Here is a 27,810-nt window from a genome sequence, read left to right as displayed (position 1 = left end):
AGGCGTGAACGCCTACTGCTGCATGCTTACAAAATACAAATATACTCTAAATACTATTTTCCTCACCTGTCGATGCAATACTTGTCTGTGCTCTTCCTGGATCCATCATACACACACAAATAATTCCTTAAATTAGTCGATTATGATATTTACAAATAAAACTCGAAACATTCACTTGTGACCCGCACAAACAGGCACTTCATACTGAAATTATTTTATTGGCTCTGTGGAAAACACGTCATACTACAAAGCGTGCAAATGTTACTGCGCAACCCTCTTCAAACCGCCTTCCCGGCTGCGTTCTACTCTAGAAACCTCTCCTAAATTACATGTTCGTCACACTCAACGTCTAAAACACTTCTCACATGTATCTTTTTACTGGACAGTAACACGACCGGTGGTGGATAATTCTTTTCGTGCATGTAAACACTTATAGACATACCGGTGAAATCTGATGTTAGTTTTGTGATACAGTAAAACCTTGTTAATTCGAAGTCTTTGTAATACGGAAATCTGACTTCCAATTATGTGATTTAGAATTAACAGCCATCTTGTAATTCAGAAATGCCAACCCTCTCCAATTTTCGCGGATTCTGCTTTTCTGTCTACTGCCTGCTACGTGATATTGTGGCGTTCCTTAAAACACTGAATTAAAAAGAATTACGATTTCACTCTATTGTCAACTATGAAACACACTATAGACACACCGAAGTGAGTGAAAGTGCAGAAAGCTACCCCTGCACGTTCCGGAAGACGCGCTCTATCGTGACGCGGAGAAATTTTGAATTTAAATTACTCTGTGAAATACGGTACTATTTAAAAAAATGTAAAGTCAGTTTAGAATTAAAAGTCTGAATTGTTTTCCATTTAAATATGACATATGGGGACAGTTTTCTTCCATGTACGGTTGCACAAAGCATAACTGTTCACTCAGCATCGAAAACTAGGTGAGCCAGGAGCGTGTTGGCAACCTTGACGCAAATAAAACCCGCACCCCAATTAAAAGCCTCAAATTTTTTAAAAAATATGCGGGGATTATTCGCGTAAATACAGTGGAACATATAAAACACTAAGTTCGCACTGGAAGCCTAAAACGTTATCACAGCCTTTGTTTGAAATATGCTCTTAAGGAGTGTTCATTTCTCATACAGCGGCTTAAAGCTCAGGTCAATGATTGCTGCATTGGACTATGATTGGAACATCAATAAACTGAAAGATAGTACCAAACCTCAGTACTCAAAATCAAAGACATCTTCAGCCAAAGAACAAAAATATAGTAAAGATACACATGGAATTCCTAATAGACTGCTTTATCAAATAACATGTCTAAACTTATAGAGTTATAAATTAACAACTCGGTCAAATGGCACAATTAAAAATATACAAGTCTTCAGAGAAGATTATAAAGTTAAAATGAGATTACAAGGTTAATATGAATTGCACTGGTTTTTGGATCATGATTGGTTTTATACCTTGTGAATACTCTATTAAAACACTTGTTGATAGTCCAACACTTAGCTGAGAAGTTGTTCTTGAGGTTCTGGTATTAAGTTAGAAATAGGCTTAAATCAGGTGGAACTTCTCTCAAAATATAGAGATTGAATTTCTGAGTTGGTCTAATGGCTCTGTATGTTATGGAAAAATTATAAAGTAGGAGAAGTCTGAAAAGAAAAGGAAATAAATATTAGAAAAGAATGTAGTTCATGAATAATGTCAGAAGCCTCAGAGTACTTACTCCTTCGTCTGTCTGTCTCTCTCTGGCCCGGCCGACATGCATGCAGCCTTGTGTAGCACTACAGATAGCCAGTGGTTGTCAGGAGCAGCAAGTAGAGGCAAGAGGGATGGGTTAAAGAGAAATTGAAAGCGGAGAAAAAGTTGAAAGACTACTGTGTCTGTTATGGTGGATTTAACAAAAAATGTATTCATTTAAAATACCACTTGGATGGAATATTTCTTTGATCTGTATTGATGAAAATGTTCTCTTAAAAATTTAACAGAATACCTGTATTGGTTATTTTGTTCTATAGTTGAAAAAGAATGTTTTATTTTTTGCTAGTGGCTTTATGTCACACCAACACAGATAGGTCTTATGGTGACACTGGGATAGGAAAGGCCTAGGAATTCGATGGAAGTGGCTGTGGTCTTAATTAAGGTACGTACAGCCCCAGCATTTGCCTGGTGTGAAAATGGTAAACCATGGAAAACCATCTTCAGGGCTGCCGTCAGTGGCATTCGAATCCACTATCTCTCGATGCAAGCTCACAGCCACGCGCGCCCCTGAAAATCTGCTGTGCTTTTTGGCATTGTGTACAGTTCCACTTATAGACTCTGGAATTTCTGAATTTTACCTGACAATTTTGTCAACAAAGGCTTCCCATCCCTGTTTGCCAAATTATAAATAGTGTTTTTTTTTTTTTTTTTAATTGAAAATTTTGTTCTTTTCGAAATGATCAATGTAAATTTCGGCAAGTATTCCCGACGCAGGAGCGCTCCAAGACCTTCCTGTTGATAGATTAAATTGTTAAATGAGAAATAATAATTGGATAAAACAAATTATAGAATAATTAGCAATTCGTCTGTCCCAAGTTTGCTCAGTTTGCTGTGTTTATAAAGATTATCTTTAACAAGGTTAATACTGTAGTTTTTGTGACAGGAATATTGGAATACTTATAACAATTTATTTTCAACATCCATCTATTAAAATTACACTGGAATTAGAAGTTAATAAATCTTTGAAATTCTTAGAAAGCCTACACAAACTGCTAACACTGGACTCTCTTCACCCCAAAACCCAGAAAAATGCAACCTTTTCTGAGTTTAGTTCATAGGGCATATAATATCCATTTATTGGCGATTAACAGAAAGAGAGATGAATAGTAGTCATAACTTGGCAAACAAACCTTCAATTACTCTTATTAGGAAGTAAAATGAAAGAAACCTATGTCACTTTCAGTTTCAACAATGAAAATATTTATCAGATCATGAACATATTCAAAAAGCAGAATCTCAATGTATCATTTCAAATAGAAATAACTCTGCTATGTTCTACAATCATCACAATGTTAATACCAGTTCAAAATTCACTAATTCCAGAGTCTATAAGTAGAACTGTACACAATGCCAAGCAAGCTATAGAGACCAAACAGGACAGAGTTTTTTTTTTTAAACTTGTTACCAGGATCATACCAATGCCAAAAAGCACAGGAGATTTTCAGCCATGAGTATCCATATGTCCCATTTTAATAATTTTAATCAACTATAGAACAAGACCTGTCCATTCTCAAAATAGCCAATAAAAGTATTCTGTTAAATATTTATGAGACCATTTTCATTAATACATATCAAAGAAATAATCCAAATGGTAATTTAAATGAAACTTGAGAAACCCTCAATATATTTTTGAGAAGATTCATAAATACATTCTTTGTCAAAACACTGTAACAGACACAGTAGTCTTTCAACTTTTTCTCCTCAAGCCCTCCCTCTTGCCTCCTTTCACATGCTTGCTGCTCCCGACAGACGGCCAGCTATCTGTAGTCCTACAGAAGGCTGCACGTAGGCAGAGAGAGACAGACAAAGGAGTAAGTACTCGGAAGCTTCTGACATTATTTGTGAACTACATTCTTTTCTAATAATTTTTTCCTTTTCTTTTTAAACTTCTCCTACTTTGTAACTTCTCCATAACATATAGTGCCATTAGACAAACCCAGCAATTCAATCCTTATATTTTGAGAGAAGTTCCACCTGATTTAAGATTATTTCTAACTTAGTATCAGAACATCAAGATCAATAACTTATCAGCTGTTGGACTATCAACGGGTTTTATACCTTGTGAATACTGTATTAAAAACCATCATGATCCAAAAAACAATGCCATTCACATTAACCATGTAATCTCATTTTAACTTTATAATCTTCTCTGAAGACCTAACATTTTTAATTATAAATATAATTTGTAACTCAGGCAGGTCTGCTGAAGTGTATATTTCTAATTGTGGCATTTGACTGAGTTCTTAATGTATAACTGTACAAGTTGAGACATGTTATTTACGATAAAGCAGTTTATCAGGAATTCCATGTGTATCTTTACTCTATTTTTGTTCTTTGGCTGAAGATGTCTCCCACATAGAGATGAAACATGTCCCTTTGATGATCTGAAAAGGAATAAACAAAGGTGGAGTTTACCCTCAAAATATCCTTAACAGAAATATGAGGCATCGAGTGATGGATGGTAGGAAGCCATAAGTAAACAAAGTAAACCTCTTTACCAATTAACCATAGTAGAGCCTCACCTGAAACTTAAGCAATGTATCTGTCACTGCCTAAAAACATTGCTCCAATACCTTGACCTTCCAAGGACAACCTGATCAAGAAGCACTTCTCAAGATTTCACTTGCAACAATAAATGAGATACTGTACGGCACATCAAAATAATGTATGTTTCATACATTCAACTATCTTAGAAAACTCTTACCCCTTTAATTTCCAGCTTGAAGCCTACGTAAGTTCTATTGGGTTCCGAAAATGTGTTCCTTATGGTGTCATGGTATGACAACTCTGTTCTTTTTACCAATCACAGTCCATGAATTTACCCAGGAAGTGAACTGTTTGTAAAAAGTAAAATGCCATGTTCTATTTGATGGATTTAAAGTTGTCAGTAAATGTTTCTTTGACCTGTTCTTTGTTTTTAAGCTCATGTTATGTCTTGTCATTGTCAACACTTCACGGTCTAAAATAAGCTTTGTAAACGAGGGATTTCTTGTTATGCACATAAATTTCTCCAATGTCTCTGCTTTTCACATTGTCTAATTCACAACAGTATACACTTTCTTCATTTGTATCCATGATGGTACACATTACATTTACACCAAATTTGTGTGCCGGCTCGCTATCAAGAATTGACATTAGCAAACTTTGTACATTCTGGCTCAACATACGGACAGTTGTTATTTACGTCCATTATAAGTCAAAATAAGTCCACTAACAGTGGCAACAGAAGAACACAGCAGTAACAGATGGAGTGCAGGAAAAGACTGGCAGAGTTTATGTACAGTGTCAAGGCTGCCTGGTACTCGACAGCGCAATGTCACTAGCAGTTATTACTTCTGAACATAACTTGAGAATTGTTGGACATAGAGGCAACGGATTAACGACATTGTTAATAAATCCCCATATTACATATTTAGCAAAGAATAAAAAAATGTTTTTATATTGTTTTTCCTTTAATGTTCTGTTCTTTTTCTCTTGTATTGATTCATGTGCTAAGTTTTGTCATTAAAACTGATAATTTTTGAAACTGTTTCAGAGAGAAGAACGAAGACAGGCAAACTTGGCTAAATCCCGTATGATGCAAACAAAATACAAAGAAAAATTACATTCTGGAGAAGATTAATGTAAATTTATCAGTATGGAAGAAGCAAAAGTTAATAACAGGAATCAAGGAAAAAGCATTCCCATTGAAGACAGTATAGGAAACGGTGACATTTATCAGTCTGTTACAGAAAGATATTACACTCCAAGATATGTTCTTGATGCTGGTAATAAGAAAGGCGAAGATCACTGTATTCTGTTTCATTCTAATCGAATCTGCCTTATAACTCTGGCAGAATCTCACCCTATTATTAAGGAAAAAAAGAGCATTGTAAAAATAGATTTTCATGTTTCTACAAATGTTGATCGTTTGAAAAACAAAGTGACTGGGAAGGGAAAACATGGCGCTCAGTTTCTGCAAGCTTCTTCCCCTCTTTGTTTTATTGAATGTACAGATAATACGAAGTACACTGTCTACAGTTGCATTAAAGGAAAACTGGTAGAAATGAATGATGCATTAATTGAAAATCCAAAACTTCTAATAGATAAGCCTTCTGCAGAGGGTTATATTGCAATAGTTTTGCCAAATATTACAAACAGTGAACAACAAAAGGAAGAAATGTTGACCCGTGAAGACTACAGGAGAATTATAGAAAAGCGGGAAGCGGAAGTAGTTTAGCTTGAATGTAACATAAAAACAGATAAAGGAAGTTTACTGTAGTTTTTCTTTATCATTAAAATGTAAATAAAACTTGGTATTATTTGTGATTCTTTATAAAATAAAGGCAGAAGCTTGAAGTTCAGTAATTTATGTTTTATTTACAATTTCTTCACAGAAGAATTCCATTAAGTATATACATCTAGAATAATCATTTCAACTAAAAGAAACTTAAGTTACCTATTAACATCTTTCATTTTTGTTTCGGTTTTCACGCAGTCTTGTACTTTCAGGAGAGTTCCAACAACGATACCACCAAATAATATCAACCCAACCCTTTGATTGGATTTAAATTTATTTGCACAGTCCTGGGGATTGTGAACATTGAGTGTGTATATCTGAAACACAGGAAGAAAAATATATCCATTACACAAATATGTTACAGACCTGGTTTACATTTATGATTTTCTTTAGGAAGATAACATTAAATTAATGTAATAAAAAGGACAGTAAGGTTTCTCTCCACAATCCAACTGCAGCTACAGTTTATGGTAAACATTAAAAGGTCTTTTAATTATTTGCTCTTCATACCATATTTCTTCAAAATGGTGATCCTTCCTTGGTACTCTATATCTATGAAAAATAAACTTAACTGCCATTGCTGTCATGGTATTTTCCAATTATTTAGTGCACAATAGTTCTGAAGGCCCCACTGTGATCTTAAAACAACAGTAAGTTTCCTATAAATTATTCTCCATAGATCACTAGACCTTCTATTCTAAAATGCCTGTAAGCACTTGCTAGACCACTGGAAGAGACTACGTGCGATTACATGCGCACTAGCCTGACTGATCCCAAGGCGAAGATTGTAACAGAACTGCGTCCACTGCAAGTGACCTCGAGCAGTCGACTTCACGCAACTATAGCCGGCGACAAGTGACAGACCCCCTCGAATGGGGTATGCTGCTTGTAGTCGCCTGTTCTCCAGGGTTCCTCCAAGCATTTGGTTATCTGTCGTCGTCATATGCAACATTATTTTTATTTAATACCGTATCAATCAACATTTATCATAGATGTAGATAATGAAAAGTTGACAAGTGCGGTTTGTGAAATACGAAAGATAAGCGCTATCATTCTCAAGATATACGACGAAAACTATGGTCGAAAGTTGCAGAGGAAGTGGGTGTTAATGATAAGTACTCTTATTTAATATGCCAGATCGAGTAGCTCAAACAGCGAGTGCAGGCTTCTGAGCCCAACTTGACAGGTTCAGTCCTATGGTATTTGAAGGTGCTCAAATACGTCAGCCTTGTGATGATGATGATGATGATGATGATTATTATTATTTCAATATGGTAACATGCAGTTCCTGTTATAAAATGAAAAGGAAATTAAAAAAAAAAACACTACCTAAAAATTTTCAATTATTTGGTTTATGTTCCCAGAAGTATGTTACAAATTTGTCTCTGATACCATAAGCAGTAGCGACACTTCTCTTTTCGCCTAGTGATGGAAATCTGGTGGGTGCACCACTGGTTTTTGATTGTAACTGTCGATGCAATAATGCCACAGCTTGTTCACCTTCTTTAATGACTTGACAACGCCTACTACAGAAACTCATACAGACCCGTATGGAGTACAGACGCCAACTGGCAGTCGCGCCTAGTCTCTTCCAGTGGATGAGCAGCCTAATGTTTTAATCATTGTTGTAATCCATCATTTCCCTTGCTTGTACATTGGTGCATTTACTGCTTTTATCCAATGCTATTTATTTACGTTTTTTCCTCCTCTTCAAAACTTCTTTACGACATTTGACCTGGTTTCCAGGTTATTTTCAAATTCCTCCTACAATTACCTTTTGGACTGCAATATTGCTTGGTTCTATTTCCTTCTGTGTGTAATGTTCCCTATGAATAGCAATTCTTGTTTGGAGCAAACTTTGATAACACCTTCTGCTTACGTTTACAAGCTACCTGTTTTGCATCATTCCTCCAAAATATTCATTGTTTCCATCTATGTACACTGCTGTTTTCATACTATAACTTTGCTCTTTCTACTGAAGGATCCTTATTATCCATTCTCTTTCCATATCCTAAACCTTCTTACTACTGTATCTATTCTGTGAAACTTTTGTTGATTATACGGGGTGCGGAAAAACTTTGTCTCCTTATTAAAGGAGTGAGAACATACGAACTATAGGTCTGTGGTGATTATTCTGCCTGTCCACCTCCCAGACTCTTGAGTGTAAATGAGCCACACTGATTTTGCTGAGACACTGTCCACGTGACCTTCCTTCTGCCTTCCTTTTGTCCTTCAGTCAACAGTCACCACTACCACTTCTCCCTTCTGGTAATATCATGTGGTTTCATAAGTGTTTTCAATTCTTAGCCCAGTACACAGATAGCGCAGGATATGCAATGTCACAACATTTATGGGTGATTATTTTTACCCATGTTTTCATATTTTCCCCCTTATGATTGAAAACAATTTAACACGTCTCACTACGGCAGAGAATTTTTCTAATTTTTTTATGATGTGTTCTATGTAGCTACCTCCTAGCTTAGTTTCTACAGCTGATATCATTAAAATAAAATAAAAACAATTTTTTTCTTAAAACCCAGGGTTTTTAGGTTGTGTATCAAACGTTATAAATGCACATAAATAATAAACAGGTAAAAATAGTAACTTGTAGTCTTTTCTGAAAAAGTCAATTTTCAAGCAATATTGGAGAGATACGCAAAATGAAAACTACTTTAAAAACTTTTGGTCCAGGAGCTGATTTACTACTTTGAAGAGGTGTCCCTAAACTTTCTGAATGTGGTATCAGTTCAACCTGAAATGGACAGACACAAGTACACTTGGAGCGATCTTGCTGACATTCACTTGGTTTATGGTGCTGCTTTGAGAAATTCAGCTGTATGTATGCCTGTGTGATTTGGTCTCACTGTCTGCCAACATGCGTGACATGGGTCGACCCAGATAAAGACGGATGCCAGAGTTTGATGAAGAAATTTTAAATGCATTTGAAAAGTGCTCTTCAACCAGAATACGGAAAGTAGCCCATAAAATGGGACGTGTCTGGAATGTACTGAAAGACAACAAATATTCATCCGTACCATAAACAAAGAGATTACAATTGTTAAGTATTGATAGGTGGAAGGAAATATATTATTCCATTTATAGGAATAAATGAATTTGATACACAAAGAGTGCAGGCACAGTCTCCAAACAATTACCCATTGCGTGTTGCATTTTGTGATTGGTTTTGGGCAGAAACGGATCAAAATTCTGATATCCCTGGACTTGTATAGTTTACCAACGAGGTATCGTAATGTGCAAAAGGGTATGTTCAATGCCTACTGTAATCATATTTGGGCAGATGAAAATCCTCACGATACTTTCATTTTCAGGCACCAGGAATGTTTGTGGTCAATCTGTGGGCAGGCGTAATCGGCAATCGGTCTTACATCCTCTGCTGAGACTATATGGATAAAAGTACTTTATTTTTGCAAGAGGTGTTGCTGGAACTTTTAGAAGATTTGTCAACAGCTAAGCATGATGGTGTCCCAAACCATTTTGCTGCAGTGCCGCCAAATCAAATCACAACTGTTTGACCACAGGTGGATAGGCAAGTCAGTGGGGTCACATGAAAGGCCCAGTGCATGAAAGCCCAGTTGAGAGTGAGGAGAACCTAGAGGCTTAGAGCTGATCACTATGGCTGCACATCTTGTCCAAGAAACACCGGGAATATTCCACAGAATACGGAAATCAATGTTGTGTCAATGTGAATTGTGCTGCCATACTGGAGGGAGACATTTCAACCATCTGGGGGAGGGGGAGTAGAAAATGTGGCAGTGTGACACGTTTACGCTCTAGCATCTGAGAGGTTGGCAACCAATCTTAAAGTGCACACAGCGTTGAAACTAATCACTGCACACTTATGGTTCGTATGTTAATCCTTCTATTTCTATCTTCTAACACTCCTTAAATCTACAAAACAAAGTTTTTCCTGCACCCTGTATCTACAGTATGTACAATTTCCTTATCCTGTAGCTTCTACACACTTATCTGTCTGAACACAGATTCACTTAGAGCCCCACTAAACTCGTACATTACATACAGATTCCCTGAATTCAAAGTCGGTTTTGGTTGTCTATTAAGGATCTAGTACCCCCTATTCTCCAGTGAATAGCCCTATGCTTGAATGAATTAGTAGTAAAAATTTTCCATTCCTGTTATCTTCTCCATATGATAATTTACTTTCTTGTCTAAATAATACATGTGGTCATCTTGGATTTGTCAATCTTATGAATACCTGATCAATGGTAATGAGGCATTCTTATACAAAGCTTTTTAATTACTGTATTGATTTGCATGTTACCTATTTTAATGTGACATGCATGTCTATCATCCCTTCTCCTGCTATCAGCCTGAAGACAATATATAATAATAATAATAATAATAATAATAATAATAATAATAATAATAATAATATTGGTTTTACATCTTCATACCTGCCAACTTTACAAAACCAAAAATCAGGAGATCGTGATATGAAAAGCAGGAGAAATCAGGAGATACAATTGGTCAAAACTGCTTATTCTATATCTTGTGCAATACTGTACTATGATATATTTATAACACTTTTCGTCTCAAAGCCCAACTGTTACTATACGAGGCTACAAGGCTAAAAATTACACATCTCTATTACCTCACAGGAGGTATGCGAGTGAAATGATCGGTCTCTGATAAGCCTTCCGAAAATAGTATGAACTCATGCTCCACACTTATGAATTAGTCATGCTCTTAGATGCCACTACTTCGCAAATGCACAGATTATATATTGCATCAAGCAACCGCTCGGTTATGTGAAGGGAAATGCTATTTGTATAAAATAACTAGCTGATGTACCTGTGCTTCGCAACGGAATTCTCAGAAAGACTCGGTTTTCCCAACTGAAATTGCAGCTGTGAGATTGCATCCAGGGGATAGTGGGTTCAAATTCCACTGCGCCCGATTTCACCACCTGGCCTGCTGTTAATCGCACGGTCCGGCGTGCACAAAACCTCCCCCTCAATATTACTCTTCATAAATTCGGTACCACACTGTACGGCTACAGTTGTTGTAGTTCCCCAAATGGTCTGAAAACGTCTTGCTGTACATAAGGATGTCGTCCAGATAGACCTGGCAAAATTTGCCTGTGTATCTGGACAAGACTTCATCCATCAGGCGCATAAAGGTGGGTGGAGTATTCTTACGACCAAAGGGCATGACTCTGAACTGATAGTCCTCTTGGGGTGGAAAAAGCAGTCAACAACCCTGAAGATGGTTTCCCATTTTCACACCAGGAAAATGCTGGGGCTGTACCTTAATTAAGGCCACGGCCACTTCCTTCCAACTCCTAGGCCTTTCCTATCCCATCGTCACCAGAAGACCTATCTGTGTCGGTGCAACGTAAAGCCACTAGCAAAAAAACTCAAAAGGCTTTATTTTCTACCCATGCCAATCTAATTCTGTTTTTATTACCAAATGAAATAATATTTCATTGGCTGTATAACCTATCATTAACCCATATTTACTTAGTAAGTCTTGTCCTAATATTATGTCAGGTGTGAAATCCTTGACAACCTTTACCGGTATACTGTATCTATGACTTCAGTAGAGCACTTGGCTTGAAGAAAGGTACAACCCTCAATCTTGTAATGTATGTCATGGGTTGGCGCCTTGACTGTTGCCATCTTGGCAGGACAAACATGTTTTAATAATTTTGCCACATTTATGTTCACAAACGAGTGTGAAGCTTGAGTGTCAAGGATAGCGATGGAAGGCTTGTCATTAATTGTCAAGTTAATAGCCGGGTGGGATAGATTAGGTTCATCATCACTAAATTTTTAATAATTTATTTAATGCGCACAATGTGCAAAGAATTGATATACAAAATATTAATCTTCGTTACAAAATTTCACCAGTGATTCCAATCGCTGTTTACAACTTAAAACATGGTACCTAGTACAGTGTGCACCACATCTTGAACATACACAGTTCAAACCTGGTTCATGATAATGCTTTATATTACATAGTTTATAATGGAACCCATGAACGGAGAACCTTGTCAGCAAGTGTCACAGTTCATATCCACCTTGAACCCACTCGCGATTTAGCATGGCATCGGTAGAGTAGAAATCTTCCCAGATGGCAGCCCTCTTCGATCGTAGGTCTCGAAGCAGATGTATATAGGGTGTTGTTGCTGGAAGTAACAACTGTAGCCTTAGCTCTTCCACATAAAATCCCTCTCTGCATAGCTCATACACGAGTCGGGAAGGAGAATATTTGGAGAGGCACAGAGCCCGTTTCAAGTAGTTTGCCTTCAACTTCTCGATTTTATCTAACTGTTTCATACTCAAATGTTCCCAAATGTTTTCCAAGCCATATGTTGCTATAGGGCTGATTTTTAGATGAAAGAGTTTTATGGCTGTTTCTAAAGACAAGTTTCTCAGATGCTTAATGTCAAATATTGCTTTCATAGATGCATTTAGACGGTCCATGAGATGGAGGGTGAAAACATTACCTTGGGTTTGAAAAATTACATCCAAGTATTTAAAATGCTTTACGGACTTAAGTTCTTGGTCTCCGTAAAAGAAGGTTCCATGAGGCCCCCCTCTTCTAAACATCATGGACACTGTTTTTTCTACATTCAGTTTGAGCTCATTTTTATTTATCCAACCTACTATTTGGTTGAATGATTCATGGAGTTCCTTCTCTGAAGTTGATGTTAAGACCATATCATCAGCGTACATTAATAGTTTGACGCTTTCCTGGTTTACCAAATCCACTATGTCTGCTGTCGCAATGATGAATAGTAGTGGACTTAATGGCTCTCCCTGTAATACCCCGGTTGTTTGTTCCAAAATAATGGATTTGGTAATGCCATCGTCTACCTCTATTGAATTGTTGAGCAGTAGGTTCCTAATCAGCGGTATAAGGTAGTTCGTACTACCAATGATACTCTCCGATTTTTCTAACAGTACGGTTCTGCTTATGGTGTCAAAAGCTTTCAAATAATCTATAAAGATGACATGCAGTTTACCCCCTGGTTTCTTTAAGGCTTCTATCTCAGTCTGGAGACAGCGGATAGCTCAAGTCGTTGATTTTCCTTTTCTAAATCCAAATTGCGACTCCGGTAGGTTATTTTCCACCAGTTTAATGAGACGTTTACCTACTAGTGAAGTTAAAGTCTTTAGTAGTGTACATTCTAGTGCTATTCCTCTATATGAGTTGGGATCTGCGGTGTCACCTTTGCCTTTATAAAGCTTTTTAATAGTAGATTTTCTCCAGTTGTCTGGTATCCTACCTTGCCGCAAGCATTCATTCATTAGGTGAGTGATGGATTCACCCAATTTTGGGAGAGCAGCTTTAAGATGTTCATTGAAAATTTGATCTGGGCCACATGCCTTGTTATCTTTAGATGCTGTATTAGTTGATACAACCTCATTAATCGAAAATTCGTCAATTTCAGGGATTATTTGAAAACTGGCACGAAATAATTAGTAGGTCGTGTGTCTCTCTCTTGAAGCACTGCACTCAAGTGCTTTTCCCAAACTTCCATTGGTAAGTTCCTGGAGAACTTCGGTTGTCTAGGCTTCAGGGTGAGGTAAGGATCTAGACTGGCACGTTCTATAAGTTTCTTTTCTTCTTCCTCTCTATAATGATTTTTGGCTTCTTTTAGTAGTAGTTTGTATGCTCTCCTTTTACTGGCATATATTTCAAGAAATTCTTTTGTTTTCTCTCTTCTGGCTGTATGTAATGCTTCCAGTACATCTCTACGACATTTATAGCATTCCTTAGTGAACCAGGGTTGAGATTTCCTAACCACAGGTATTGATGGTAGAGTAGCATTCTGGAGCAGCACTTCTAGATATAATGCCGCCTCATTAAGATTACCCTCTCGTAATAGGTTAAGTATCGTTCGATTATCTTCACCACAGATAAGAGACGGATTACTTTTTCTACTTATTTTTGTACGTTTTTTAACTGTATCAAGCGTACTAGGCCTATTCTCCAGCTGTAAGGAAGTTGCAACTGGTAGGTGTTTCCGTTGCGCCTCGAGAATAACCTCCTGCTTGATCGGCACAAACTTGGAGTTTATAAACACCAGATCTATTGTGCTAGCACCATTATGAGACATGTAGGTATTCATGTCAGAGGCATTCACCAACCGAAGACCTTCCTCTTCTAAGAAGTCCAAAACTTCTGTTGATTTTCGATGTTCTGTATCAATGCGACAATTTAGATCTCCGGCAAGGATAATGGCATCATCTCTAGTAGTTACAGTTAAAGCTTTACTGACTTCCTCAATAATCTCAATTGAAGAGAAATCTGGCTGGAAGTATACGCATACACAAACACACGGCTTGGTTCGAACTACTAAAACGCTTGTAGATCTATATTATACACTAAATGGTGAGAATTGATCAGTGTACAGACATGCAATGCCTCCTTTGGGTCTCCCTACTGGAGATTTTTCTGCCATGATGAATGTTGAATAATGTCTACTGGTTTGCCAAGCATGCGTTAAAAATGTTTCCACTAGGATTATTATATCAAATTCCTGTATCATCTCTTCTAGTATGTTTGTCATGCTCAGCCGTCCTTCAATATTCCATAATAGTAGCTTAATCTTTGATGTAGGCAAAATGTTGTCGTCCTTATCAGGATTTGGTTGAGAGCATTGTACCCGAGCCGTTATGGGGTCGAAAATTATACCTCCCTGGCCAGAATTCTGGGTTATTTACTTTTTCTAGGTGGTCGAAACCAATACCAATTCGAAACACCTTCTTTATACCTTTTGTGTCTAATTGGTCACAAATAATGTCATCAGATATATTGTTATCTCTAAGGAATTTAATAATATCCTCTCTCTCTGTGTTCTGATGAAGTTTGCCTATATACAACCAGGCTGTTCTATTAGCCGCTCTTAGGTTGCTAGTTTCATCAGCCTTTCTTGAACCTATGATTACCTGTCTACGGTGCCGGTTTCGCTTCACAGCCTCCGTCCAAGTGCCCTCTTCGGTGTTATCAGATGACGTTTCTTTGTCTTCAATTACTCTAATGTTCTGTTTGTGGCTATTTGACTCCACTTGTGGTGGTTTCGGGGCCAATCCTTTCTTGGCAGTGATTCTTCCTTTTTGAGGTCTTTGGTGTTTCACTATAGTTTTGACCAATATGTTAACCTTCTAACCAGGGCCCTGTTTCATAAAACATCTTTCACTAATATTATTACTAAGAAACCAATAATATTAACTAATAATATTAGTATTATGTTTCATAAAATTATTAGCTAATAATATTAGTTATTAGTTTATGAGTTGAAATTATTAGTAGATGTTCCTAATAATATTAGTAAATTCTTTCATAGAAAACATGACTAATAAAAGTTACTCATATTAATAGGATTACTTCCATGAGTGTATTTTGACTCATAATTCATATTATTAGTGAAACCAAAGTAAGCGGTTTTTAATATTTTTGCAATAAAATTATGAAGATCACTGAAATGGTCGACTCTGATTCAAATAGTGATAAGGAACGAGTGTAGGTATTCACCGTTCAATAAATGTTATGTCAAAAAGAGCCTGTACTGGAATATAACAAACATATGAATACAATGGGAGATTTAGGTTAGATTACAGAATTACTGAGTATTTGCTTGATAGGATTGGTAATAGAACGTTCCACTGCAAGGAATGAAGCATAACCTTAAAATAGCAGCTTCGCATTGCACTCCACCGGTTGGTAGTGATACACAGTATCATTGTGTTTCTGTAGTGCAGTTCTGTGGGTGGGGGCAGTAGAATAACACCCACAGTATCACCTGCCTGTCGTAAGAGGCGACTAATAGGGGCCTCAGGGGCTCTGAACTTTGGAGCGTGGATTGGCGACCACGGGGCCCTCAGCTGAGTCCTGGCATTGCTTCCACTTACTTGTGCCAGACTCCTCACTTTCATCTATCCTATCCGACCTCTCTTGGTCAACTCTTGTTCTTTTCCGACCCCGACGCTATTAGGTTTGTGAAGGCTAGGGAGTCTTTCATTTTCACGCCCTTCGTGGCCCTTGTCTTTCTTTGACCGATATCTTCATTTTTCGAAGTGTAGGATCCCTTCCATTTTCTCCTCTGATTAGTGTTATATAGAGGATGGTTGCCTAGTTGTACTTCCTCTTAAAACAATAATCACCACCACCACCACCACCACCACCTCTCTCGGCCTCGCAACCTAATACTGTCAGGGTCAGGATAGAACAAGAGTTGAACAAGGGAGGTTAGAAGGGTAGATGAAAATGAGCCTGGCAGAAGTAAGTTAAAGCAATGGCAGGACTCATCTCAGTGCCCCATGTTCGCCAACACACGCTCCCAAGTTGAGAGCCCTGGGACCCCTTTTAGTCTCCTCTTATGACAGGCAGGGGATACCATGGCTGTTATCCTGCCGCCCCCACCAATAGGGCGTAGTAAACAAAGATTTTGCTAGTCCATCTCAGAGATTTTTAAGAGCACATGAAATTAAAAAAGTAAAAGGAACAAGGAGGGTTATAGTGTGCAAAAGGCTGCAAATAGTTGATGCTTTAACTCAATCACTTTCTGCAAAGTAACTTTCTTCTCTCACATTATTTTCACTTCTTTTATCCATTTTCACACGTATCTGATTCATAACAACGAAAATATCAAGTGAGCCTTTTGAACATGTGGATTAATAGTCAGTTGTAGTCAAGCATTAGCCTACTGCGAGGAACAAACCCAAACCAAGAACATATGCAACAGACCAATTCTAACCTCCATTTGTATCAGCTGACTAATGAACTAATATTATTAGTGAAGATATTTTATTAGTCATGTGTAAATCTTTATGAAACAGAATTTGGTTAACTAATAATTATTTTTATGAGTTCTAATATTATTAGCTAATATTATTAGTTAGTTTTATGAAACAGGGCCCAGGTGTAATCCTTCTTCCGGAACCATCCTTGCCCCGACTCGAACAGTCCCAAGCTAGTTTTCCGGGCACAGTCTTTTAAATGCCCGGTCTGTCCACATCGGTAGCATTTCTGGGGTTCCTCCACTGTTAAGGTTTTCATTTTTGAGGCATGGTAACTTATTTCTTAGTCTAATTTTGCTATGATGTGACTGAGCTCTTCAAATGTTTTTGGTTGTGCCACCTTAACAAGCTATCGAACCTTATCATGTAGCGGTTCAATTATATAAGGGACGCTCGTGTCAATATTTTCCTCCTCGTGGACTCTCTTAAAGAGCTGGAGTTTTTGAATTATGAAAGCTCCTGGTCTCATTCCAGTGGGTTGTGCTTCAGTTAGAAACTTCTTTTGTACCGAAGTTTGGACAGCCTCAGAGTCAAATCTCTGGACGAATTCTTTCTTGAATTCCTCCCAGTCGAGGCTGAGCCCTTTAATGTTTAATGTTCTGCCACCAAGCCCCTGCTGATACTTTTAGTCGCTGGCTGACAATTTGCAAGTATATTTCCGTAGGTATATTTTTCCTACCCATTGGAGACTACAATGTCTTTAGAAATGTTTTAGGACACTCCCCGAGCCTCCCACGAAATTCCAGTAGGCTGTCTTTTATTACTCTGGGATCAACCGGTATCCCAAGGGGGATTGACTACTGCATACAGAAATGTTTTTCTCCAGGGTTGAAACTTTTCTATTAACCTCAGGTTCAAACTTTGTAAATTTCTGGCCTACATCGATTTTAAAATTGTTGGATTCCTGCTCAGTTTATCCAATCTTCTCCTCGACTTTGTTTTCCAAGGTGTTCATATCACTTACTACTTTATCTACGTCTAATTCTTAGCTGCTGATTTTGTCATTAATTTTTGAAATATCTTCTTTCAGATCTTTAACCAAAGAATTGATTTGGCCCTTTATCTCTTGAGACTGGGCCTCGATTTTTTCAGACTGGGCCTGAATCAAAGCAGTTAGTTGTGCGAACATATGCATGGTTTCTTCCTCTGAGGTGAATTTGAAGTCGAAACTGGCTGGGTCCTTCTCGTTGTCTATCAAATCCTGCCGCAGCCCCTCTTGTAAATCCGCTTTGCTTCCAGCTGTCGGTAAACCTCGGGATGCCAGCTCTTTTCGTAAAATCGCCACGGTCATTTGGTCGATCTTCACTGCTGAGTCTCAGAGTGTCCTGTTGCAGTAGCCAATTTATCGCTCTCAAATGCGATTTTGTTTGACGTAAAGAAATATCACACGAGATCACAATTCCTTGTGTTAACTACTTTATTGTCACTGTAAGACACAATACCAAGTGACACTACAACACTTAATAATGGAGTAACCTGAAGTCGATTCTGACAAGTACAGATATCAGCAACACTGACTCGCTTACTATAAAAAAACCACAAACACACGCACACGCACGCGCGCACACACACACACACACACATACACACACACAAAAACGCTCTCTCTCTTGAAGTGCAAGTGGGGGCGATTATTGTTTAAAGGGAACTGGGGAAGAAGAGCCGTGGCCATAATAACAGCCCTAGTATTTGCCTGGTGTAAAAATAAGGAAACTAAGGAAAACAGTCTTCAGGGCTGCCGATGATGCGTTTCGAACCTACGATGTCCAGAATGCAAGCTACATCTATACAGCCCATACAATATACTCCGGTTACACATGACTATTGCTTCATCATCCCTTCGTCAAAGCTACTGTATTTATGAGTAGATTGCGCTCACTGTAACAATGCTATAATCAATGCTGACAATTTACTTCAATTGAGCTACTTGTCTTCGGCTTCTGCACGATTTTGGATCTTCTTATTTGTTGGATTGTGTTATGACTTCGTGCCTAATAGTGTATGCAAGCTGACTCATCTAACTGTTCACCGCTTCTCGTAAACATTATGAGACGATACTGAACTTGACGCGTGCTATGCTGCTGCTCAGAAGATTGCGCCTTGCTTCTTTTAAGTGACTTACCTTCTACTTCTTCTGAATTTTACAGTGCCTATCCCCGTTGTTTTACATTGCCTTTTCAACTGTTTTTTGTGGGGACTTGATCTTTTATTTTCTTACCTATGCATTGTTTTTTGCGTTTTATACGGCTGATGATGAAGCTGATTGGGGTCGAAACCGGTACCGATTCCGCTTATAATTAAATAGGAATGTAACACTACATTTCGTATTTATTTGTATTGAATAGGTTGAACTACCTTATTTATTATTTCAATTTAATAATCAATGCTACACTTTCCCGTACAGTGGCGTGTCGCTTTAGTGTCGATAATATGATGAGATTTAATTTCGACCGAAAGTGATACTCTTATCTGTGGGCAAGTCATGCTTATGCTTAGCCATATTTGAGTAATGTGTAAGAAGACAAACAGCTGACTGGCGTTCGGCGCGCGCACCAATGAATTTCATTGGTTGCGACAAGCCAAGAGTTGCATGAAAGATACTTCTGTCTCCATTTTCAAACCAAAATTGAAACTTTAAGCGATGTCTAGTTAAACATCGACTGAACATTATTTATGCATTGGAAGATCGGGTTCGATTTAAACAATGTTTAGGTAGACGTTGTCTAAGGCTTAAAACTAGTCATTGTTTCTGCAATCGGCCCTTAATATCCACTCTTCCTAAACCGTTTCAGGCACGATCTTAAACTTTTTTTTATGAGGGGTGGTCTTCTGTACCCTAGATGTTAATAAATATTAAAAAACATTCACCCCTTAGTAAAGTATTCATTCTTTCATCACTGTTAGACGTAAAAAATTAAATTTCACAGGTTGGTCGCTTTAACATCCTAGAAGTTAAATAAGATAGGGTTTAAGACATTCAAATTCTTCCATATTTGGTTCAAATGAGTGTTAGAAAATAATCATTCCCCCCAAAAAACGTTTGACATACGAACTGAGGGCATATTTTACAGGCTCAACTGAAAATGGACTCTCAAAAATGTAAAACTTTGAATAATAACTTGCAGTTTAGAACCGTAGCGAAGCATGGGTATCTTGCCAGTTTCATATGCTCCTGCTGTCCTATGACACAGTAGTTTATTTACCATCCTTTCACTTTCTCAAGTGCATACCTGCCAACTTTACAAAACCAAAAAAATCAGGAGATTTTGATATGAAAATCAGGAGATACAATTGGTCGAAACTGCTTATTCTACATGTCTTGCGCAATACATACATCATCCTAGCAAGCTCAATGCATCATGTCGTCAAGTCCACATTTAAATTAACACATATTTCCAGGGAAACTGAGTGGAATCAAAATCCACAAATATTTTACTCTCAACATGTATTCATATTCAGTGTTACCTAAATATTCGTATACAACAACAGAAAATTTATAAGAACATGACTTGGTATGGTAGGCCTACCTTCCTTCCATCGTACTGATTTACTCCCTTGATTAAAAGAAGCAGCAGTGGCGGATTTTGCCTCTCCGAGAAAACCTCTGTCAAAGGTTTGTTGAAAGCAGTTGCCATGTAGCATTGATTTTACTGTCAACAACTTCTCCACGTTTTCATCACCAATAGATGACTTGAACTGTGTTCATATTTTAGTCACCTGACTAAATATCCTCTCACGTTCAGCATTATTGTGAGGGATTGTTAAAATACCAAGATTAACACGAAGTAATCTATCAGTGAAGTACGTTCAAACTGATGAGAAAAATTCCTCCTTCTCGCCATGCTTCAGATGCTTTACGAATTGGGAAGTGCAATGACCAAATCACAATCATTCTTCTGGTTTCCCCTACAGCGGTAATCGACTTCCAAAAGAGAGGAGGATTTAACCACTGAAGGTTGTACAAATTTTGATATCAAATTCCTTAATGTGTCTAGCATCAGATCTTGCAGTAAATGGATGTGAGGCACACTTGACTGCAAAATTAAATTTGATTTATCAAACGTCGGTATAACATTTCATAAAAACATACAAAAGCTTATTTAAATTTTATGACAGGAACATAAAAATCCTTTCTTCATGAAACAGACTGCACTTCATGAAGAAATCCTGTTTAGTTGTTATGGATGAAGAAGTATATGGGACAGGTGATTCATTGGTTCTTTTCCTTGAAGGGGCAGCACCCTCTACTGATGTTTGTTTCATCTTTATAATATGGTAAGTTTCGAGACTTCTAAGCTGACCTGTCTTACCAGACTTCACTTCATAATTGAGCAGACTGGACAAAGCCTGCCAGTGTTCCAACAACCTGGATAAACATTTGCCCACAGAAAGCCACTGGCTGCACACATGCTTTAAAATTTTCCATGTCTCGACATTGTACAATTAGCTTTACCTCGCACCGACACAAATAGGTCTTATGGCGACAATGGGATAGGAAAGGGCAGAGAGTGGGAAGGAAGTAGCTTTAATTAAGGTAGAGCAGTAACATTTGTCTGGTGTGAAAATTGGAAACCACCTTCAGGGCTGCCGCCTGTGGACTTCGAACCACTATCTCTGGAATGCAAGCTAACAGCAGCGCGCCCCTAACCGCACGACACCAACTCACTCGGTCCAATTCCTTAGCTTTGTGCATATGACGGCTTCCCCATAATCACACATTAAATTCAATAACACTTCTAATAACAATTAGGAACACTGGCACTACAACTTCAAATAATGCAGCAGTACTACGGTATATAATATACAACTTACTGTCTCAAAACCTGAGTACTGTTACGAGGCTAAAAATTACACATCTCTCTTCCCTCACAGGAAGTATGTGAGTGAGACGATCGGTCTCTAATAAGCCTTCCGAAAATAGTATAAACTCATGCTCCACACATGTGAATCACTCATGCACTTAGATGCCATTACTTAGTTAGCAAATGCATAGATTAATATATTGCATCACGCGCCCGCGCGATTATGAGAAGCGCAATGCTATTTATCTATATACATAAAATAACATGCCCTGACTGACTGATTCATTATAGCCGAGCCAGAAACTACTGAACATAAAGAAATGAAATTTTGAGGATACGTTTATATTACATTCTAGGTGCTCAAAAGGAAGGAGTTTTGGATATTCCGTCGCTGAGGGGGTAAAAAGAGGGGAGGGGATTTTAAAAATCAGTATATCTGTATCAAAAAACTTAACAGTTTAAAGATGTCAAAATTGGTATTTGGAATCTCCATTAAAAACAAAGAAACACTTTTTCCCCCCGGCAAATCCACTTCGGGGGGGTTATAATAAGCGAAAAAGGGGTTGAATCCTTTTTACATACCTGCCAACTTTTAGAAACCAAAAATAGGAAGATTTTTTTAATCCTTGGATTTCATCACATATATTCCATCACAGTCTACGTGAAAAAAGGTCAGGATAAAAGGCATACATATCTACAGTTACAATGCGAATTGACCATTAAATTTAAAATCTTCAACTAAGAAAACATAAAAATGGTTACAAGAAAATGTACCTAATCACTCTCATTTATGATACTTACATACGAATAATAATATTTATGTCATACCGACACACACAACAAAATGCATAATACCGTTCTCGCGTAATTAACACACTTTTTTTAATGAAAAATACAGGCGAAAATTTCGGATGTGTAAATTATTCAAAGAATTCAGATCTTACAAATTATTTACAATTCATTTACATTTAAAAGATACATCAAATATAATATAAACACAATTGGCTCAACTCATTTGCGGTCATCGCCATTTGGCGTAAATTTTTTTTCTGAAAAGTCAAATAGGGTACATCAGGTAAGTTAGACACGTCGGTTTGAAGTACCGACACTAGAAAGTAATCTTCTCATGACGAGTTGACAATATGACCTGAATGACATACCGGCAAAAAAAGAAAACTGTCCAACACATGAAGGGCCGGGCATAGAAGGAGGGACCCTGCTACATTAACCCAAACCATTCGTATCCAATCTTGTACAAGTGACTTGTCCATCCACCCTTTTTCTAGAATACCAACGTGGATCACTCGCGGAAGTTTTGCTTTAGGCATTGTTTTTCGTTTTAGAACAATGTAAGGTGCAAGCTTTCTGCCATCAGCTGTTACAGCAAGCATTGCAATACCGGTACATCATTGTTCTTTGCTTCCGGTAGTGCGTACGATAACACTGTATGTTCCTTTCTTATCGATTGTTCGACGTTGTGGCATATGGAAACTGATTGGTGTCTGACTTGTGGTTCCTATAAGGGAGATCAAATATTCCTTCGCTTTACACTTCTCAATCACAAAGGGATGAAAATGGTTGAAATCATTCGTCATTTTTTGGCATAATGTTGTTCTTCGTCGAAGAGAAAGTCCATTTCTCTTCATAAAATTAATCAAGTCCCGGCTAACCTTCAAATCCGAGTGATTCTGTGTGCCGCTGCTATTTCTGATTCTTCAAAATATAGCATTTTGTGAGAAACGGCTTATCCAACATTGCGTAACAAAACCATACATTTAAGCAGATATCCTCTGCTTGCGGAAACTTGCCGCTTTATGGTCCGCGAAATGGTTTGCGAGACTTGTTGGCCGCTTGAAGTGCACTTCTGTTACTGCGGTAGCGCATGTTTGATTTGGACACTGAATACTTGCTGCCCGCTGCTCTATTCCCGTATGTTTCGGCGTAATTGATCTCCGCAAGTTTGTATGAAGCTGTATGTATGTATGTATGTTCAGTCTTCAGCCCTAAGGCTGGTTGGATCCTCAACAGCTCTGCCATCAGCTGTCATAGATGGCCTAGGCATCACTGCAGAGGCGTACTAGGGAAATGAGGAGCGAGGTAGTTTCCCGTTGCTTTCCTCACCGAGTCAGAAGTTGCTATCAGTCTGCCAAGCCCACTGACCTGCACGCACCAACCGACCCTATGAGCAACATTTTCACACCATTCATAGCAGGGACTGGCTGCAGAAGGAATGGCATTACTAGCATCGCTCATACCTCAGTCAGCTTCATATTGTCAAAGCCAAGGATAAGACAGAGACAGATCAATGAAAGTAACAAACTTCCTCTAGCCCATAACAGAAGACATAGTGCACTGTAAACACTAGGTCCTGCCACATTACTCCAATACTGTGGACTGACAATTTTGAGATCACTGAATGTCCCGTACCCGAAACGCTCGTCGTAAAACTAGTGCAGTGGAATTTCCTAACGGCTAATAACAGCACGCTGCCCTGTGTTTGGAATGCCCGCTTTCGCAATAGGAAGCCTGCTGCTTGAGTAGTCGACTTCTTTATTTCGAACCGCATCCGGAGCTGAGTAATGGATGTTTGAAGTTGTGGGTGCATCAAATACGTGGAAATTTTTTTTCTCCACTGTGGACCCAAAATATTGGGATGCGTAAATTATGCAAGGGCGTTAATTATCCTAGAAAATACGGTAGTTTCCTTTATCAGAAGGTAAAATGAATGGAAATTTATAGGTACCTATTTCTGAACACTTGGAGATAACGTTCGTTATATTTTTTGGCCATAACGAGAAAAGAAAACGCCAGAGACTGTCATCGACACAACACCCTTAAAAAGATTCAACTCATTAAAATTTTGCACTTAAATATGCGAAACTACCACAGACAAAACAATTTAATATGTCCCATACATTATTAACATACGAGTTTGACAGAGGGGGAAAGCATAGAAATGCAATAAAAATACGAGGCCTATAACTTCGACGAAACTACGCACAGAAACGATGTTAATAGCGCGCGAACAACACAACAACAAACTTTTTTTTCTTTTCTAAGGGCTTTACATCGCACCGACACGGATAGGTCTAGATAAGAAAAGTGTTTTTCCACCAATCAATACACAATTTATTTTAAATAGATTAAACTAGTACCGGTTTCGGCTCTTTAACGGCCATCATCAGCTAGTACATGATTTGTTTCAACCATTAGACAATTCACAAGTTGTTATTGTATTAGACATCCGGATGTCTAATGGGGGATGGAAATGTATACAATAGCATGTAATTAAAATATCAGTAGTCAAGGTAAAAAGTTACAATAAGTTAGAACATGAGTATGTAGGACATATTAAAACATATGGGTCATAATATAAAACACTTAAAAAGTTTTAACACATTAAAATTTGGTAAGTATAGGTAGACACTTGTTAAAAATTTTTAGTTCATGTTACATAGGTTCCATTCTTCTATCTTCTGTGGAGTTCCACTGCTTTTATGTTATGTTGATTTTAGCAACATGAACTAAAAATTTTTAACAAGTGTCTACCTATACTTACCAAATTTTAATGTGTTAAAACTTTGTAAGTGTTTTATATTATGACCCATATGTTTTAATATGTCCTACATACTCATGTTCTAACTTATTGTAACTTTTTACCTTGACTACTGATATTTTAATTACATGCTATTGTATACATTTCCATCCCCCATTAGACATCCGGATGTCTAATACAATAACAACTTGTGAATTGTCTAATGGTTGAAACAAATCATGTACTAGCTGATGATGGCCGTTAAAGAGCCGAAACCGGTACTAGTTTAATCTATTTAAAATAAATTGTGTATTGATTGGTGGAAAAACACTTTTCTTATCTATACTTTGAATCTGTCAATACGGAAAATGAAATTTATAAATAATAATACGGATAGGTCTTATGGCGACGATGGGATAGGAAAGGCCTAGGATTTGGAAGGAAGCGGCCGTGGCCTTAATTAAGGTACAGCCCCAGCATTTGCCTGGTGTGAAAATGGGAAACCACGGAAAATCATCTTCAGAGCTGCCGATAGTAGGATTCAAACCTATTATCTCCCGGATGCAACCCCACCAACCTGGACCCAATGTCTGGGAAGCCAGGCTCTGCCTGTCACAAGTCAGGACAAAGGGCGAGTGATAGAGGAGTAACACCTCTCTAAAAAACCTTGGTCCATCTGACCCAGCTGGTAGTCCCATGTAAGGGTCCCTTGCCAGGGTAACGGCGAAGACCTTAACGGCAATGAAGGTGGAGATGAGGGACTTCAGAATGGTGGAATTGGCGGAAGGGGCAACCCTCCTATTCTGGGTAAATAAAATAGGAACTGCTGCCTTGCAGTAGAAGTGGGAACTTCAAAGGCTAAGGGATGAAACCCCGACAGAAAATCAGCCTGGTGCCTCAGGCTTAAGATGGCAGTCCCGTCAAGGCACTCGGAAGCAGTGGGTTAATCACTCGCTCTTCTTAAATAATCTGATTATAGAAACCAAAGCGAAATTACAAAACTGGATGGATAATCTGACGATGACATTTGGCATGAAGAGGATAACGAAAATTGGTTTCTGGAATGTGAGGACCTTGAGGGAGAAAAGCAGACTAAAACAAGTGACACGGGAAATGAAGAACTATGGGCTGGACATTCTGGGATTGAGTGAGGTGAGGTGGTCAGGATTTGGCAAGATACAGACAACAGATGGAATTACATTTCTATATTCTGGTGGTGAGGACGAAGAACACAGGGATGGAGTGGGGTTGCTGCTCAGTAGAAATGCAATGAGAAGTCTTATGGAGTGGAAGCCGATTTCCAGTAGGCTATTGACTGCTAGATTCAAGACCAAGATCAGGAATGTGACCATTATCCAATGCTATGCACCTACAGAACAATCGGAGTTGGAAAGAAAGGAAGAATTCTACCAAATGTTGTGAGATGCCACAATGAAAAAAAGTAAGAAGGATATTCTCATAGTTATGGGAGACTTCAATGCGAAGGTTGGCTCAAAAACTGAAGGATTGGAACATATCATGGGTATACACGGTCTTGGCGAGATGAATGAAAATGGGGAAAAGTTTACGGAATATTGCGCCAGCCAAGACTTGGTGATAGGCGGCACGGTGTTCCCGCATAGGCAGTGTCATAAGGTCACGTGGGTGTCTCCTGATCAAGTCATGGAAAATCAAATTGATCACATTGCGGTGAGCAGGAGGTTCAGAAGGAGTTTGGAAGATGTTAGGAACAAGAGAGGGGCGGACATTGGCAGTGACCATCATCTTATTGTCGCCAACTTCCGTATAAAAATTGTGGCAGTCCACCAGAAGTTCAACACTCGGCACAAGAAGTTTGATGTTGGTAAGCTAAAGGATCAGCAGACGTTGGAACAATTTCAACTGGAACTTAGCAACAGATTCCAGGTGTTGGATTCCGAGATAGAGAAGGATGTGGAGACTGTATGGAGCGTGGTGAAGAAAATCTTTGTGGAAACAAGTGAGAAGCAGCTCGGGTACAAAAACTACCTGCGGAAGGAATGGATATCTGATCAGACCTGGGACAAGATAAATTATAGGAAGGAGATAAAGGCCAAACAAAATATATGCAAAACTAGACAGCAGAAGGCTCAAACACAAGCTGAGTATTCAGTAGCAGATAAGGAAGTAAAAAGGAGTGTGCGAAAGGATCACAGGAAGTGGATTGATGAGCAGGCACAGAAAGCAGAACAGGCGGCAAAAAGGGGTGATATAAAGGAGCTTTATGGTATCACAAAGATGCTTTCAAAGAAAGGTTTCAATAAAACTAGGCCTGTGAAGAGCAAGACAGGCGAGATCCTCACTACATGTGAACAGCAGCTGAGTAGATGGAGGGAACACTTTGCGGAGGTTATTAATAGCGATGTGGGACTGGAAAATGAGCAGAAAGGAGAAGGTGAGGAAGAAGCAGAAGGTGATCCAGGCATCGGCCTTGACTCTCCAACCCAGGGTGAGATATGGACAGCATTGAAGCAAATGAAAAATGGGAAGGCACCAGGTCTGGACAACATTCCAGCGGAAATACTGAAAGCAGACCTTGATGCTACAATCAAATTGCTGCACCCACTGCTGGAGAAGATATGGAAAGAGGAAAAAATACCGACCGACTGGAAGAAGGGG

General features: G+C 38.4%; 2 protein-coding genes across 6 annotated transcripts in view; one reads left to right on the top strand and one right to left on the bottom strand.

Annotated features, from left to right (window-relative positions):
• Positions 1-6,117, top strand: part of LOC136866083 (protein Abitram) — a 40,916-nt gene extending 34,799 nt beyond the window's left edge. For both annotated transcript variants that reach the window (XM_067142745.2, XM_067142744.2), the window contains one exon: positions 5,306-6,117. In XM_067142745.2, coding sequence (XP_066998846.1) covers positions 5,408-5,989 — 582 coding nt within the window. In that variant the 5' untranslated portion in view covers positions 5,306-5,407 and the 3' untranslated portion in view covers positions 5,990-6,117. The remainder of the gene's footprint in view (positions 1-5,305) is intronic.
• Positions 6,104-27,810, bottom strand: part of Coq2 (ubiquinone biosynthesis protein COQ2, mitochondrial) — a 229,058-nt gene continuing 207,351 nt past the window's right edge. For all 4 annotated transcript variants that reach the window (XM_067142743.2, XM_067142742.2, XM_068226600.1 and 1 more), the window contains one exon: positions 6,104-6,366. In XM_067142743.2, coding sequence (XP_066998844.2) covers positions 6,205-6,366 — 162 coding nt within the window. In that variant the 3' untranslated portion in view covers positions 6,104-6,204. The remainder of the gene's footprint in view (positions 6,367-27,810) is intronic.

This window comes from Anabrus simplex, chromosome 3 (genome assembly GCF_040414725.1).
Source record: "Anabrus simplex isolate iqAnaSimp1 chromosome 3, ASM4041472v1, whole genome shotgun sequence".
Taxonomy (NCBI): domain Eukaryota; kingdom Metazoa; phylum Arthropoda; class Insecta; order Orthoptera; family Tettigoniidae; genus Anabrus; species Anabrus simplex.
The sequence above is the reverse complement of the archived record's forward strand: the minus strand, read 5'-3'. Positions and strand labels throughout refer to the sequence as shown.